The sequence below is a fragment of the Aspergillus aculeatus genome (genome assembly GCF_001890905.1).
Source record: "Aspergillus aculeatus ATCC 16872 unplaced genomic scaffold ASPACscaffold_16, whole genome shotgun sequence".
NCBI classification, from domain to species: Eukaryota; Fungi; Ascomycota; class Eurotiomycetes; order Eurotiales; family Aspergillaceae; genus Aspergillus; species Aspergillus aculeatus.
Window position 1 is genome coordinate 722,290 of NW_017962991.1, and position 14,247 is coordinate 736,536.

A 14,247-nucleotide genomic window follows, 5' to 3' on the forward strand; every position below is an offset into this window, starting at 1 on the left:
AAATACAAGTTTGTCGCCAATTGAGAAAGAAGCCTTCGCATCCAACGGTCGACCGTCCGTCGAAATCATGCACGCTTCCGAACCGAAAGAAGAACTCAGTCCTGCTCTGGGCCAACCCGACCAGGAGCCAAACCAGGGACAGGGTCGCAAACGCTCGGCGAGAAGGCGCCTGGGCCGCAAGTCTGCTGAGGCTCACGACTCCTTTACTTTGATGGATACCATCGGTTATCTACTATCAACTCCAGATAGCACCATGATAGCCTTCCACTGGGGTGGGTGTGCTGCGACTCTAAGAGAAGTGGATATTTGACTGACCACGGAGTCCACAGGCGGCCCGAGCCTTTCTGCAACTTAGAGGCAGCATTCATCATGGAGGATACGAAGCCCTTAGGACCCAACACACCGTTCCATTTACCTTGGGGTCCCGTGGTCTCCAGATTGGAAACTTGTGGAAGTCTCACCACACCAGAGATCAGGAAAACCAGCGCCACGTTACGCGAATTCTTGTTTCTCGTTTCATCTGTTGATGGGCATGTGATACTGTGGGTTGCAACTTTGGTCTTGTGGCTGGTGGCTGAGCTTTGAATACTTGTGGTGGCGGACGAATTGTCCAATGTGACTGTCGATATAACATCCCCGGCTATTATACGCCATCGATCAATTTGTGAGAAAAACGGCTTGTCGGTCTTCCAACCAGTGCCACACGTTTCTCTTACCTGAGGCGAGAGTGTTGATTGAGCTGATGGTCTAGACCTCCCACCGTCCAAATGAACCTGCTTCATTGCGTTTTAGTATTTCATCTTGATGTCAAGGACTTATGTTCTTAGACGGACATCTCGACAGTGGACAAGACGTCTATACATGTACAATCCCGCGAGAGCAGAAACGTTTCTCCCCTCTGGCTAGTAGCCGATCTCCCTGCAACTTCCAGTGCCTTCAATTTTTTTCATGCCACCTGCCCTGTCCTTGACCCCTCTCACCCTGTGGCGACCCAAACCCCATCTGAGCCCAGATCAAAATGTCCGGACAGATCGAAAACATCCCCCTGCACACCCGCGAGCCCGGTGACGGGATCACCGAGGCTGACCTGGCCAAGCTGTTGGAGGCCACTGACCCTCTTACCTCTGCTGCCATTGCTGCGACGGCGGCAGGTACCCAAGGAACTACTGTTACCTGTACGAGATGACCTTTCCCTGGCCCTGCCAAACGTGCATTTCGTTCATTGCCGGTGTCAGTTCATCTCGAAGACTTGTTCGTTGAATGTGCGTACGATGAGGAGGATGAGGATGGGGAGGATGAGGACGAGGAAGACGAGGAAGACGAGGAGGACGACGATGGTGTTGATGAGATTTACTACAACGAGGCTATGGATGGCTGGCTCGGTCCTTGGTGGGCGAGTGTCTAGGTAGAGTGTAAGGATGGGATCTCAATTTGCGAGTGTGGTAGAGATCAGTTCGATTCGATCGGGAATTGATCGAGGGCTCCTTCGGTGCCTTACGTGTTTTGGTGTGTTTGAAATACTTTATATTGAATTCTGTTCTACCTCGGGGTTCGGAAGAAAAGTCCACGGAGCGTTCCGGCCCAGATTGCATTACTAGGATATACCTAGAGACCAGCATAAAGCAAGAAAATCTTAAATTTGTTCCATTTGGCTAGACTATCCAACCGTAAGATATGCAAGACTACACAGTAGGATGTAGGATACAGCCCGGTAGTAGGGTTCAGTTCTTTCCCTTCCACGCATCGACCAGAAACTCCTTCATCTTGACCGGCTTGATCCCGGGGAATCGGGCATTCAGCCGCCCTTCCACGGGCAGATCGAACACCCCCGCGATGGTGAGCCGACTGACCAGCACGGTCACCTCGTGGGCTTCCTCCTCGGTGTAGCCCTCTGGGATGGCAGGGACGGTGACCTGGCCTTGGTTGATCTTCTCGGGGCTGTCATATACAACGGAGATTTTTCGACCTGGATTTGGAAAGTCTGGTTAGAATCGATACATGTCGAGTTCGCATGCTTTCCAACGGTGCCCTTTCTTTGCTTTCTTTTGCTTTTCTTCTTCTTGAGCTTCATCTTCAACCTCCCACCTCAATCCCCCCCCCCTCTCCCCCTCTCTTGAACTCTAAGCAAGAATATTCAGGATCACGAACCTCTAATATCCTCCACCAACCCCACCAACTCATTATAAGTAACCACATCCCCCACCACAACACTAAACTCCGGCCACTCAGCCGCATCCACCTCCTCCAGCAACCGTACCACAAACCGCGCCATGTCGTACGTATACGTCATGCACATCCGGTCGTTCCCGTCGCCGGGGATCGCCGCCCGACAGTTCAGGACGTCAATCCCAAACACCCCCGGCTGCAGGTGCGTGCGTACGTGCGGCATCCCCCAGTAATCCATGAAGAAGCCGGGGATGACCCGTGTCCACTTTAGGGATGGGGCGTCGTGGTGCAGCTTGTTGGCCGCTGCGAGCCAGTGTTTTATGCTGGGGTCGATTCCGAGGAGGCTTTTTATATTTGTCAGCATTGGGTTGGAAGGGGAGAGATAGGGCAGGGGATTACTCGGCCGTCTGGATGAAAGAGTACTCGCTTGGGAGGAAACGGGTGACGGTGGGGGATCGCTCGGCGGCGTCGATGAGGTTCAGTTGCGCTTGGCTGGTTGCGTCGGTGGTGATGCCGATGGCCGAGATGATGGTTGTGATTCCCTGGGTGGTGAGGATGTCCGTAAGGGCGGGGATGTCGTCGTAGTCGATTTGCAGGTGGTGGGCTCGTGAGGTGGGTGGGTCTTGGGGGGTCTGCGTGTGGTGAGTTTTGCGGACTTGGTGATGTAGTTTGAAGCAGGGGATAAGTTACGCACGCTGCGGGTGAGGATGATGATCTTGTGGGTGGTTTCTTGGAGGAGGGTCTCAACGAGGGTTCTGCCTACGCCGCCGGTGCCGCCTGCTACTGCTATGACTGTCATTTTGTGGGTTGGTTGGGGACGGTTGTGGGTGGCTGCTTTGGGTGTACTGGGGCTGGTTTGAGGTTGATATATGTGTGTAGTGGATGCGGACGATGATGAATGGTTTGGATCCGGTGGCCCCGGGCCGCTGGAGATCGGGGATCCACTTGGCCCTGTCCGCGGTCGTGGGCTCTGGTGTTTTACCTTGCTGGTCGCTGGTGTACTGTATGTACCGTAATTCGGACGTCTAGGTCGTCGAAGCAGATATGCTTCGTACGAAGTGTTATATTGATGTTGGCCATCAGCGTGGACTAGACTCACATGTCTGAAAGGGGATTCGAAGCGGTTATACTGTAATTTCAAGCTGTAATCCGCCACGTGCAACAGTAAGTCCAATGGGCATAAGTGCGTCCCTTTTCAGTTTGGTGAGTCACTATAAAGTCTTGAGCTGGTCTAAAGTCCCGATGTGAGCGCATCCTTAAATCTCTAGCACGCGCAAAACACATGTTGCAAGGAGATATGGGTTCTTCTTTTTTGGGTTCTGTGCTTGTTTTTCCTGACGTGAGAACAAAGATTACATACAAATTTCACCAATTCCTCGATGGTCTAACGGTCATGATTTCCGCTTGTCAATCCTCAACAGGAACAAGCGCGGGAGACCTGGGTTCGACTCCCAGTCGGGGAGGTTGCTTTTTGCGTCATGCTTTTTACCACTCCCGCATCATCATGATGATCTTTGATATCGTTTCTTGCCACGTGCGGTAGATCATAATTTGAAACTTAATTGATGTCCAGTAATTGAAGTTCTTTAAACAACCCAAGCTAGCATGAAAGCCTTCTTGACTCCTGTTGAGCTGGGTTTCGATCTCAAACCTTTTTATGTACTACGGTCCAGTACTGTAAATCTCTCTGTCAATCACGCCATTGATAGCCCCACCCTTTCGGTATCAAACTCCAGAACTGCAATTGAAGGCCAAAGAACGTAGTCTAGTCCAACAGACACAATGTAAACAGCTCACTTCTGTGGTGGGGTTCTCGTACCACAATTATGTAACATCGGACCGGGACTGACCAGTACCTGCCTTAGTGAGTCACGGGCGAGGGGCACGTCATTAAATTTCATCTTATCCTCCCCCACGATCCCACCCCGACATCTCCAACAACACCACCAATCCACAGAATTACTGCCATCATGAGAAGAGAAGACATCACCTATATGGGTGCCGGCCCCGCCGCCCTCCCGACCGACGTTCTCACCACCGCCGCGGAGGCTTTGTTGAACTACCAAGACACTGGCTTGTGAGGCGCTCCGATCCCGGCGATCTTATCGCCAATCCGTGCAACCATTTTTTCTCTGACAGCTCAATTCTATAGGGGTGTAGCAGAGCACAGCCACCGCAGCGAGCTGGCCTCGAATATCCTGAACACTGCTAAGGCTGACCTCGCCAACTTCCTCGACATCCCTTCCTCTTACGAGATCCTGTTCATGCAAGGTATTTGCGGCACTCCTCCGTCATTGCGCCTACGGCTCGGTCGTCTGACTCGTCCATTGCAGGTGGTGGCTCCGGCCAATTCGGCGCAGTCGTCTATAATATCGTGTCCGTTTGGATCGAGAAGCAAAGACAGAAGATCGTGAAGGAACACCCCGAGATCAGCGAGGAGGATACGCTGAAGGAGGTCCTCAAGAAGGTCGAATCGGAATTGCGGTTGGACTACCTTGTGACTGGATCGTGAGTGTCCCGACCGATCAATTCCCGCGCTTTCGGACTAATTGACTGCACAGGTGGTCATTGAAGGCGAGCCAAGAAGCTGCCCGCCTCCTCGGACCAGAGTATGTCAATGTCGTCAGTGACTCGAGAACAATCAACGATGGGAAGTTCGGCAAGATCGCGGACGAATCCACCTGGTCGTTGAGCCCCAAGGCTGCTATGGTGTACATGTGCGACAATGAGGTAGGCACCCGGTGCTCCGACCGTGGTTGAAGCCCTGCTAAAGTGTGTGCTTTGTAGACTGTCGATGGTGTCGAATTCCCTAGCTTCCCCAAGGTTCTGGAGCCCAAGGGCACAGACAACGACCCCATTGTCATCGGTGATTTCTCGTCGAACATCCTCTCCAGACGGATTCCTGTCGAGGTAAGGATGACCTGAAATGTCGTTTTAGCATGCGCTAACTCGTAACAGAACTACTCCATCATCTTCTTCGGAGCGTAAGGACAGATCCATACCATCCCCTCGATTATGGTACTAACCCTCAAAAGTCAGAAGAACCTCGGTACCCCTGGAGTTACTGGGGTGATTATCAAGAAGGACCTCCTCCCCCCGGTCTCTCCTCCCGCCTCTCCCGCTATCCTGCGCAAGCTCGGTCTGCCCATCGCGCCCACCATCCTCGACTACTCTGTCATCGCCAAGAACAACAGTCTCTACAACACTCTGCCCATTTTCGAGTATGCAACGTGAAGCTCTTTCAATTGTGCGTGGCTAATGTCGTTTAGTGTCTACATCGCCGGTCAGGTGTTGAAGAAGCTCCTTGCCGAGTTTCCCAACAAGGTTGACGGACAGCAGGCCGTTGCCGAGAAGAAGGCGAACCTTATCTACCAGACTCTCGACGCATACCCTGATGTCTACCGCGTTGTCCCGGACAAGAGCGTCCGCTCGCGGATGAATGTCTGCTTCCGTGTGACCAAGGTACGTCTATCGCAGAAACGAAGCTGCACGCGAAATGCACTAACCCGAGCAGGGTGGCAGCGTCGACGAGTCGGAGAAGTCTTTCTTGAAGGGCGCTGTTGAGCGTGGCGTTACCGGTCTCAAGGGCCACAGAAGCGTCGGAGGTAAGTTTAGTTGTTGGTTGGCATCGCTCATGATGGTGTCTAACGAGACGTCTAGGTATCCGCGCCTCCAACTACAACGCGATTCCCGAGTCCGGCGTCGAGAAGCTTGTTGCCTACTTGAAGGAGTTCGCTGCCTAAGAGGTCGATGAGAGATTAAAAGTGATATCTGCACATAAATAGCCATCGTGTTTTGATGACTAGGCGTTTCGAGGCTAAAAAGCTAAAAGGCTATGAACAGAACCTAGGAATATATTCCCGAGCTCTTACCATGGCTGGCTCAACAGTCAACTGTCTTGTATTTCTCACGAAACGGACCGCCCCGTACTGAAATGTTGTAAGACCAGAATTCAAGGAACATTAGAAGTAGCTATTTTGTCTGCTCCTTACCATGGGGATCAGCAGATAGACCATGGGCGAAACCCGGCCCAGGGGAACTGTTCAAAACAGGCGGTGGCAGACACTAGAGCCTCGAGTGCTGACCGCCCTAATGGCAGAATGGTCGCAACCTCGCTGCAGAACCCGGCGATTATGAGGCCAACAGCTGGCCAAAACGGAAGGGCGAAACTGTTCTTTTGTTCTTTTCCTCACCGCCTTCTCGGGCTTCGCGCACAAGTGACAAAGCAGGCAGAAAATACGAGCGTGTTCTCGCCTGAGGCAAAAAATGATTAGTGAACAATTGGGGCCGAGGCGGAATCCCACGAATCCCCATCCACGTCCCAACAAGACATCTTCGTTTTCTGCATAGCCAAGAGTTATGCGTGCATTAGCACAGGCCTTGGGGCGTCCAGATTGTATTACCCAACCGTTGACAATCTGACCGCGCCGATAATCGCCCCCCGTTGGGTGGCATCCTTCTTGCTGACGATGATGATGAATCCTCGCGTGTGGCAACCTGCTGATAGCATACAAACCTAAGTGTCCGTCTCTATAACAGCTCATCTGCGGCTTTTCTATCTTTCGACAGAGTAGCATCCGGTCACCTAAGACATAAATACCCCCACCCTATGATGCTATGGCTCATCTGAATTATGCCGCAACACAAGAAGGTGCAACGGAAACCGACGCCACTTTAGTGCCCTGGGAGACTATACATGATCAGTTCTTTGGTTCTACTCACCCTGCGTCGGATTCCATGGCGTCACCACAGATCACCTCGCTGCTCTCAGCTTGTTCGTACCCGGTGCCCGAGTCTGCTGATTCGTTACCTGAGGACCCTACCCAGCCAATGTTATTCGGTGGCATCACGTCCGACCATGTGTTTGAGATCGATAGTACTTCAAGCACAATCGACAGTCAGCAGACGCATGCAGATCATGCTGTAGCAGAGCATCCCAAGCGCCAACGCGCCGAGCTTGAAAAGCCTGCACCCGGGGCAAGTGCGACTGCCAAACGAGGTCGGCCTCGAAAAGTACTCGATGAATCCCTGGCGGAAGACCCTGAAGAGGTATGTCTCTCTTATCATCATCGCCTGACCCGACAAGCAGCTACTTAAATATTGCTCAGAGGCGACGGCGGCAGATTCGACTTGCGCAGCGCGCCTATCGCTCGCGGAAGGAAGCGAACATGTCTTCCCTCAAGAGTCGCATCGGAGAATTAGAGTCCGTTGTCGAGCAGATGAGCTCGGCTATACTTTCGCTCAGCGACCAGCTCGTTCAGTCCGGGGTTTTAGAGTCGAACCCTCACCTGGCCGAGCATTTGCACCATACCGTGCAGACGTGTCTTAATCTGGCGAAAGATGCTAACAAGGACGGAGCAGACTCGACAGCCCTGGTGCCCTCGTCGGCATCCTCGAGAACTAGTTCTGCCCAGTCCTCTGCTCCGGGGAATGGGTTTCAATTTTCTGTGCCTATTGACTTCGGGAAGACCTACCCTCCTGTTCTACCCATCTTTCAATCTGAAAAGCAAACGACACCATTCAGACCGGCTCTGAGGCCTCCTCCCCAGCAGCTGGTGCTGCCGGATATACAGGAGATGGAGCTGTCTGTATTCATGAGTCGATTGCACATGTCGTGCATCTATCACGGCTGTCTTGCCTTGTGCGACGACAACATCAGCACGGAGCGCATAATGAGACACTTCTGCTTGCCTCTGACCATCGTGGACCGTAAGACCCTAACGGGGCTGTTCTACGCTGCGCTCAACACGAAAGACGGAAAGAAACGCTACGAAGACTGGAAGGACATCCCTTTCTTCAGCCTGGGCGGAGCAGGCACCCATTACCCGTGGACTGCCGCGAAGGCTGGATTGGCGAGTTACCTACATCGGCCCGGTGTTCGATGGGTGGTCTTGCCGGAGCCTCTGCTAGAGTTCCCACCGCACCTACAGAAAGTTCTCGCGGGTGATTGGTTTGACATGGGTGACTTGGAGGGTTATCTTCGTGAACAAGGCGTTCGCCTGTTTGCACATGCTCCGCCGGAGGTTGGGAAGGATTCCCATCAGCCTGCTCCGGCGGTGAATGCGAAGCGGCTGATCAAGAGTATGTGCTTCCGGAGTTAAATATCGAGTTGAGTCTATTTGCTAACGTGTTATAGTTTTGTCGGGGTGTGGCATTTGTCTTGGATGGACCCCCGGTTTCCGCCGTCGCGATGTGGAAAAGGCTCTCAGAGAGTGTACTGGGGGCTGAGGTATGGGCTGAGGTGTACTAAATTTGAAGTGAAGGCAGGCGGATGCCCTCGGTTCAAAGAGCAGACCGGTTTCGCATTTCCCATGTATGTGATGTGACATGGGAGGGATACCAGCCCAGTTCCTGTAACAGGGACTTTTCCCGGCACGCCTGCCTGAGGTCGGATTTTCCTGCGAAGGTGATCGACTGCTTAGTGAAAACAGCCCTGCAATGTTCCATGCGATGACCGGGCTGTGAGGAATCTGATGTTGTTGAAGAACGTCAACAACAAGTGCATCCTACGTGTCTGGGAAGGATGAGCACTTATCTCAAAGCCACAGTCGGCGACCGACCTCACCGAGGAACTTTCTTCCGGTGATTAGGAATCGTTGCGTGGCTCTAAGACCGACATGCGAATGACATACCGCCGCTACCATGCGACGCTTGTGTTTGACCCTGGGTTCCATCGGACGTCCTAGAATGATGTTCGTGGCAAATCTACGATGGTGGATGGAATAGGTCGGATTCCACCATTTAGCGAGGGTCTACGAAGTATCCGACCAGTCACACCCTGCGGATCACAGGGTCTTCTATGGAGGCTTTCTCAATTTGTGGCCAACCGTGCAAAAGCCCGCAACATGCCCCATTCTTGGTCCGGACATGACCGAATCGATAGATCAGGCATTGACCGAGTCATGCAGGTCGCCAGGGACCTGAATAGCGATTCCGATCCCACAAAGTGTACATCTAGAGCGAGCAAAGTCCCTAGGTCGACCAATTCTACCCACAGCACGAGCCAGGGGTTCTCTTGGCTGCGCTGTACCTGAAAACTAGCAGTCAAGTCATGACTGTTCCCCTGTCTTAGCCACCAAAGTCAACAGGTAGCGACTAGCGACGGGGATACGAGAATCTGAGACTAGCGCGGATCAGGGTTCATTCTGGAAGACTACCGGAGTAAACTAGCGAGCACGGAGATTTTCAACCCTGCATGTCAGATTTTGGGTCTCTGTCAAGATAGGATTATCAAGTGTAGATGTGGAAGCAAAGCCAAGAGAATATGACAGGCGTTGTCAGTATTGCGTGGAGGGGGAAGCAGTCCCCATAACTAGATGCGTCACAGGTTTGTCTCTGTCCGGCCAGCAGAGAGAAGATTCGTAAGCGTCGGCTGAAAACTTCTGTGGTCGCTAGAAATACTCGTAATCACTCAATGTCCGCGATGGCCGACGTCTAGCCGTACTACTACTGATACGTTACGGCTCTTTGGGCCGAGGGACCCATAGCACCACAGGACCACATGTCCAGGACCGTAAGGCCGTCTCCATCGGATTTGCTTGGCTTTTCTCAGCCCATGAGCAGGACACCTGCTTTCTGGGTAGCTCGTCCCTTGCCTACATACTAGTAAATCGTAGCTCAGGGGGAAAGCTCGGGACAAAAATAGTAGACTTTTGTTCGTGCTGGGGACGGAGATTTGGTTCAGGGAAAGTGGTCAGGACAAGGAATGGAAAGAGTTGAGACGGGAGTGGAGAAATTGAATGACCTTAGGACTTGGAATTAAGGCTCAATTTTCATGGGATAGATGAGCATGGGAAATCTACATGAGGTGATCGTCTCCTGGAGGGAGATGGGAGGGGCGGTCAGCCACGCGTCGGCGCGGTTGAGCCACAGCAAAGCGGGAGAATCCCCCCTCCCCCAGCCACAGTTGACGCTTTAACTCGAGGCATCGGCCAGGCAGCCAGGCAGCAAGGCAGTCAGGCACCAGTTGAATCGTGCCGCGGATGCGCGTTTCTGACATTCTTTCTTCCGCAACAACCTCAAGTTACTGGAATGGCATCTCCAGTCGCCTTCCTTTCTTTGATCGATTATCCATTCATTCAGTGCAGATGATTGCTGAAGGAAAGTTAGTCCTCATACACGGTTGGAGTTCTCTTTGATGCTATTCTTGTCTCTATTCTCTCCTCCACTTGGTCTCAAAGAAACAACGGCGTCGTCCGTGTTGCTCCACCCTCTCCGTGTCTAGAACTCTAGACTCTGGACGGACTCAACCCCCTCAACCCCGACGCGGGAATGGAGCATAGTCTATCTATCTAGTCGACGGTCAACCTGATAATCCCCGCCCGCCATTAAGATTTGGTCCTCGCACGATGCCTTCTGCTTCTGCCTCGGACTGGTGCCCCGGATCGGCAATTCTGCCCGCGGCGCTGCTGGACCGGTCGAGAATGCGAACGGGCTGATGGTTGCCCCCCAGCACACCATCGTCTATCTCCCTCCCTCTCTGCAGCGCAGCAACAACACTGCTCGATTGCGATCGGTCGAAGATACAATCAATAGATCAACAATCCTGGTTCATTCTACATACAGACTTGTCCATTGCATGCAGAACTCGACCAGCTAGCAGCGCAATCACACCCAAGACAGTCTCCTGTTTCATCTTCCCCCCTCGGGCAGTCTCGTCGCGTTTCAGGTTTCCACCACCACGTCTCTGCTCTGTTGTTCGATCCACCCGACATGCCGAGCCCAAGAATGAAGGAAAACTAAACTCATGCAGCTCCGCTTTGCTGATTCGTTCCGTGCCTGGAAAGCCCGCTAACGCGGCACGAACCACCCTTTCTCCCCCTCTCCAATGGCCGTGTTCCGTTGACGCTTGGTGAATGGGCCCAGCCGACAATGACTAGGCGTTTCGCTATGGCCGGCGACAACCATGCTGGTCCGCAGCCACTCAACATCGAAGCTCTGGCTAGGCAGGGTGTCTGTCGGGGCTCGCCAGGGTGAGGTGTGTGTTATGGTTCTATTTAGGATTTTACTATCCTATTATATTATTGACCGACCTGCCCGCAGCCGTGAGCCGGGTTTCGCATACTTGCTTCTTTGTTGTTGGTTCGATGTACATTCCCTACCTTTCTTCTCTCTCCCTTTCTGATTGTTCATAATTCCTATACATTCTTTTGTTTCCTTTCGCTGCAGATTGATCTCTGCGCCTCGATCTCTCGTGTCGGTCGTTCTCAATCCACGTCATCGGCCTTGAAGGCTGTTGTCTATCATTCCTTACCACCCTTACTGACGCCAATCGTTGCGGGAAAGCCCTCTTCCGCGATCTCATCTTCTACCCACTCTTCAGGGCCTCGTCTCTTTACCATTTGCATCGTCCTCGCTCGCTTGACCTCACTCCAGTGGCGATGCCTTCTTCATTCACGCTTCTCAGCGTGAGCTCACTCGCTCTTATCTCGCCTGCCCTGGCCACCAGCTACAACCTCGTCCAAACCTGGCAAGGCGAGGGTTTCCTCGAATACTTCGACTTCTACACCGGCGCGGACCCCACGAACGGTTTTGTCACCTACACTAACCAAAGCTATGCGGAGAGTTCCGGACTGGTCAAGGTCAACAACAATGGCTCCTTCTACATGGGTGTTGACCACACAACAAAGCTAAGCACTACCGGACCCGGTCGTGAGTCGGTCCGCATCGAGAGCAAGAAGTACTATGACCACGGTCTTTTCATCATTGATCTCGCACACATGCCCGGCAGCGTATGCGGTACCTGGCCTGCTTTCTGGTCGACCGGTGCCAATTGGCCTGCCGATGGCGAGATTGATATCATTGAGGCTGTCAACTTGAACACGGCCAGCGAGATTGTCCTTCACACCAGCGGCACCTGTGACGTCTCTGCCCAAAGTGATATGACTGGTACCTTGACCGCCACCCACTGTGGTGAGGATGCTGGAACCACGGGTTGTGTCGTCCAGAGCTCTGAGGGTTCTTCAGGCACCCCTTTCAACGAACAAGGTGGTGGTGTGTATGCTATGGAGTGGCAGGAGGACTATATCAAGTTCTGGTACTTTGCTCGTGACTCGATTCCCACGTCGATTACTGCTGGCACCCCCGATATCTCTGCTTTCGGCACTCCCATGGGCCACTTGCAGGGATCTTGCAACTTCGCCGAACACTTCAAGTCGCAGAAGTTCATCTTCGACACTACCTTCTGTGGTGACTGGGCCGGTGGTGTTTTCCTCTCGTCCGGCTGCCCTATCAGCGACAAGACCAGTGCTACCAAGAGCTGTGTTGCCTATGTTGCCGAGAACCCTTCTGCTTTTGAGGAGTCTTTCTGGGAGATCAACTACATCAAGATTTTCCAGACTGGTAACTCGACTGCCTCTGCCTCTGCCTCTGCTTCTGTCGCTGCCAGCAGTGCCACTTCTGTTGCTCAGTCTGTCTCTACCGCCAGCGAGACCGAGTCTGTCGCCTCTGCTACTGCTGCCACGACGTCTGTTGCCAATGCTGCTACCAACGCTGCTGCTACCGCTGCTTCTGCCAGTTCTGCTGCCACCGATGCTGCTGCCACTACTTCTGTTGCCACTAACGGTGCTGCTACCAATGCCGCCGCTACCAATGCTGCCGCCACATCTGCTGCCACCACCGTTGCTCCCGCTGCCGCCGCCGAGTCCGCCTCTGCCGATTCCGAATCCACTTCTCAGGTCGCCACTGTCGGTGTTATCTCTGTTGCCGGTGAAAACTCGAGCTCCGTGTCCAAGTCTACTCGTTATGTGACCGTTACTGCTACTGCCACTGTCTGCTCTGCAGAGAGGACTGGTGCTGCTGGTCTTACCGGTGGGAGCGCTTCCTCTGGGTCTAACGCTAGCGGCGCCGGTTCTTCTCCTGCTGCCTCCTCAACCACTGTCAGCGGTGCTAGCGCTCAGGCCAACGGCTCTGGTGCTGGCTCTGATTCTGACTCTACTGGCTCGACTGGCTCTACTGGCTCTACTGGCTCGACTGGCTCTACTGGCTCGACCGGCTCTACTGGCACTACTGGTTCAACCAGCGGCTCTACTGGCTCTACTGGCTCGACTGGCTCTACTGGCTCGACTGGCTCTACTGGCTCTACTGGTTCAACCAGCGGGTCTACTGGCTCTACTGGCTCGACTGGCTCTACTGGCTCTACTGGCTCTACTGGTTCAACCAGCGGGTCTACTGGCTCTACTGGCTCTACTGACTCTACTGGCTCTACTGGTTCAACCAGCGGGTCTACTGGGTCTACTGGGTCTACTGGGTCTACTGGTTCAGCCAGCGGGTCTACTGGCTCTACTGGCTCTACTGGTTCAACCAGCGGGTCTACTGGCTCTACTGGCTCGACTGACTCTACTGGCTCGACTGGTTCAACCGGCTCCACTGGTTCTACTGGTTCTACTACCGGCTCATCCACCGGTGCTTCTGCCTCTGAAGAGTCACGCACTGGTTCTTCCGACAACACCCCTTCCACTGGTGGCTCGTCCACTCAGTCTAGCACCGGCTCGTCTCCTTCTTCTTCCACCGTCAGCGGTGCTAGTGCAGAGTCCAATGGTAATCAGGGCACTTCTACTGGCTCCTCTGGCAGCACTGGAAGCTCTTCCAACGGCTCCACTGGTTCGTCCGGCTCCACTGGCTCGACCGGTTCCACTGGTAGCTCTTCTGGAAACACTTCCGCTGGCACCTCCTCCACTGGCAGCTCTTCCGAGTCTACCACTGGTTCTACCGGTTCTACTGGATCTTCTGGTTCTACTGGCTCCGGCTCTACTGGCTCTACTGCTGGCGCAAGTGCTGAGGCCAATGCCAGCTCGGGTAGCTCCGCTAGCTCCACTGCCTCAGGAGCAAGTGCCGAGGCCAACGGCAGCTCAAGCAGCTCTGTTTCTGGATCTGGCTCGGCCTCTGCCTCAAGCGGTGCCAGTGCTGAAGCCAACGGCAGCTCTGGTAACTTCGCGTCTGCGGCTGCATCTGCCAATGGCTCTTCTGTGAGCGGTGCCAGCGCCGAAGCCAACGGTCAGGGTAGCTCTGCTTCCTCCAGTGGAAGCCACGGATCCGGCGCTTCTGGGGTTATCCCGTCCGGTGCTGATGCCATCGGCTTCG

At 53.7% G+C, this 14,247-nt stretch overlaps 4 protein-coding genes and 1 non-coding gene across 5 annotated transcripts; 4 read left to right on the forward strand and 1 right to left on the reverse strand.

The window, feature by feature from the left end:
- Window positions 1-1,721: 1,721 nt before the first annotated feature.
- ASPACDRAFT_54484 (uncharacterized protein) lies at window positions 1,722-2,965 on the reverse strand (the record flags this gene model as incomplete). The annotated part of the gene is made up of 4 exons (XM_020202889.1): window positions 1,722-1,966; window positions 2,149-2,510; window positions 2,566-2,798; window positions 2,861-2,965. 4 exons carry the CDS (start codon window positions 2,963-2,965, stop codon window positions 1,722-1,724), a joined length of 945 nt encoding a protein of 314 aa, XP_020052955.1.
- A 574-nt stretch (window positions 2,966-3,539) lies between these two features.
- Window positions 3,540-3,629, forward strand: ASPACDRAFT_t270. The gene has a single exon. It is a non-coding gene; the product is annotated as a tRNA-Asp (tRNA).
- Window positions 3,630-4,100: 471 nt separating this feature from the next.
- On the forward strand, window positions 4,101-6,078 carry ASPACDRAFT_81284 (O-phospho-L-serine:2-oxoglutarate transaminase). The gene is made up of 10 exons (XM_020205839.1): window positions 4,101-4,243; window positions 4,319-4,437; window positions 4,500-4,674; window positions 4,728-4,896; window positions 4,954-5,076; window positions 5,125-5,150; window positions 5,202-5,387; window positions 5,436-5,628; window positions 5,681-5,771; window positions 5,827-6,078. The coding sequence occupies exons 1-10, from the start codon at window positions 4,137-4,139 to the stop codon at window positions 5,907-5,909; spliced, it is 1,272 nt and encodes a 423-aa protein (XP_020052956.1). The 5' UTR covers window positions 4,101-4,136; the 3' UTR covers window positions 5,910-6,078.
- Window positions 6,079-6,783: 705 nt separating this feature from the next.
- On the forward strand, window positions 6,784-8,394 carry ASPACDRAFT_46789 (uncharacterized protein; the record flags this gene model as incomplete). The annotated part of the gene is made up of 3 exons (XM_020201843.1): window positions 6,784-7,215; window positions 7,275-8,247; window positions 8,303-8,394. The coding sequence occupies 3 exons, from the start codon at window positions 6,784-6,786 to the stop codon at window positions 8,392-8,394; spliced, it is 1,497 nt and encodes a 498-aa protein (XP_020052957.1).
- A 3,152-nt stretch (window positions 8,395-11,546) lies between these two features.
- eng2 (putative GPI anchored endo-1,3(4)-beta-glucanase) lies at window positions 11,547-12,821 on the forward strand (the record flags this gene model as incomplete). The annotated part of the gene is made up of 1 exon (XM_020197135.1): window positions 11,547-12,821. A coding segment is annotated over one exon (1,275 nt), but the record flags the coding sequence as incomplete, so codon positions are not given.
- Window positions 12,822-14,247: the final 1,426 nt, after the last annotated feature.

Coding starts and splice junctions, on each gene's coding strand:
- ASPACDRAFT_81284 (XM_020205839.1), top strand. CDS start 4,137: ATGAGAAGAGAAGACATCACCTATATGGGTGCCGGCCCCGCCGCCCTC. Junction 4,438..4,499: donor CGAGATCCTGTTCATGCAAG/GTATTTGCGGCA, acceptor CGTCCATTGCAG/GTGGTGGCTCCGGCCAATTC. Junction 5,388..5,435: donor AACACTCTGCCCATTTTCGA/GTATGCAACGTG, acceptor AATGTCGTTTAG/TGTCTACATCGCCGGTCAGG.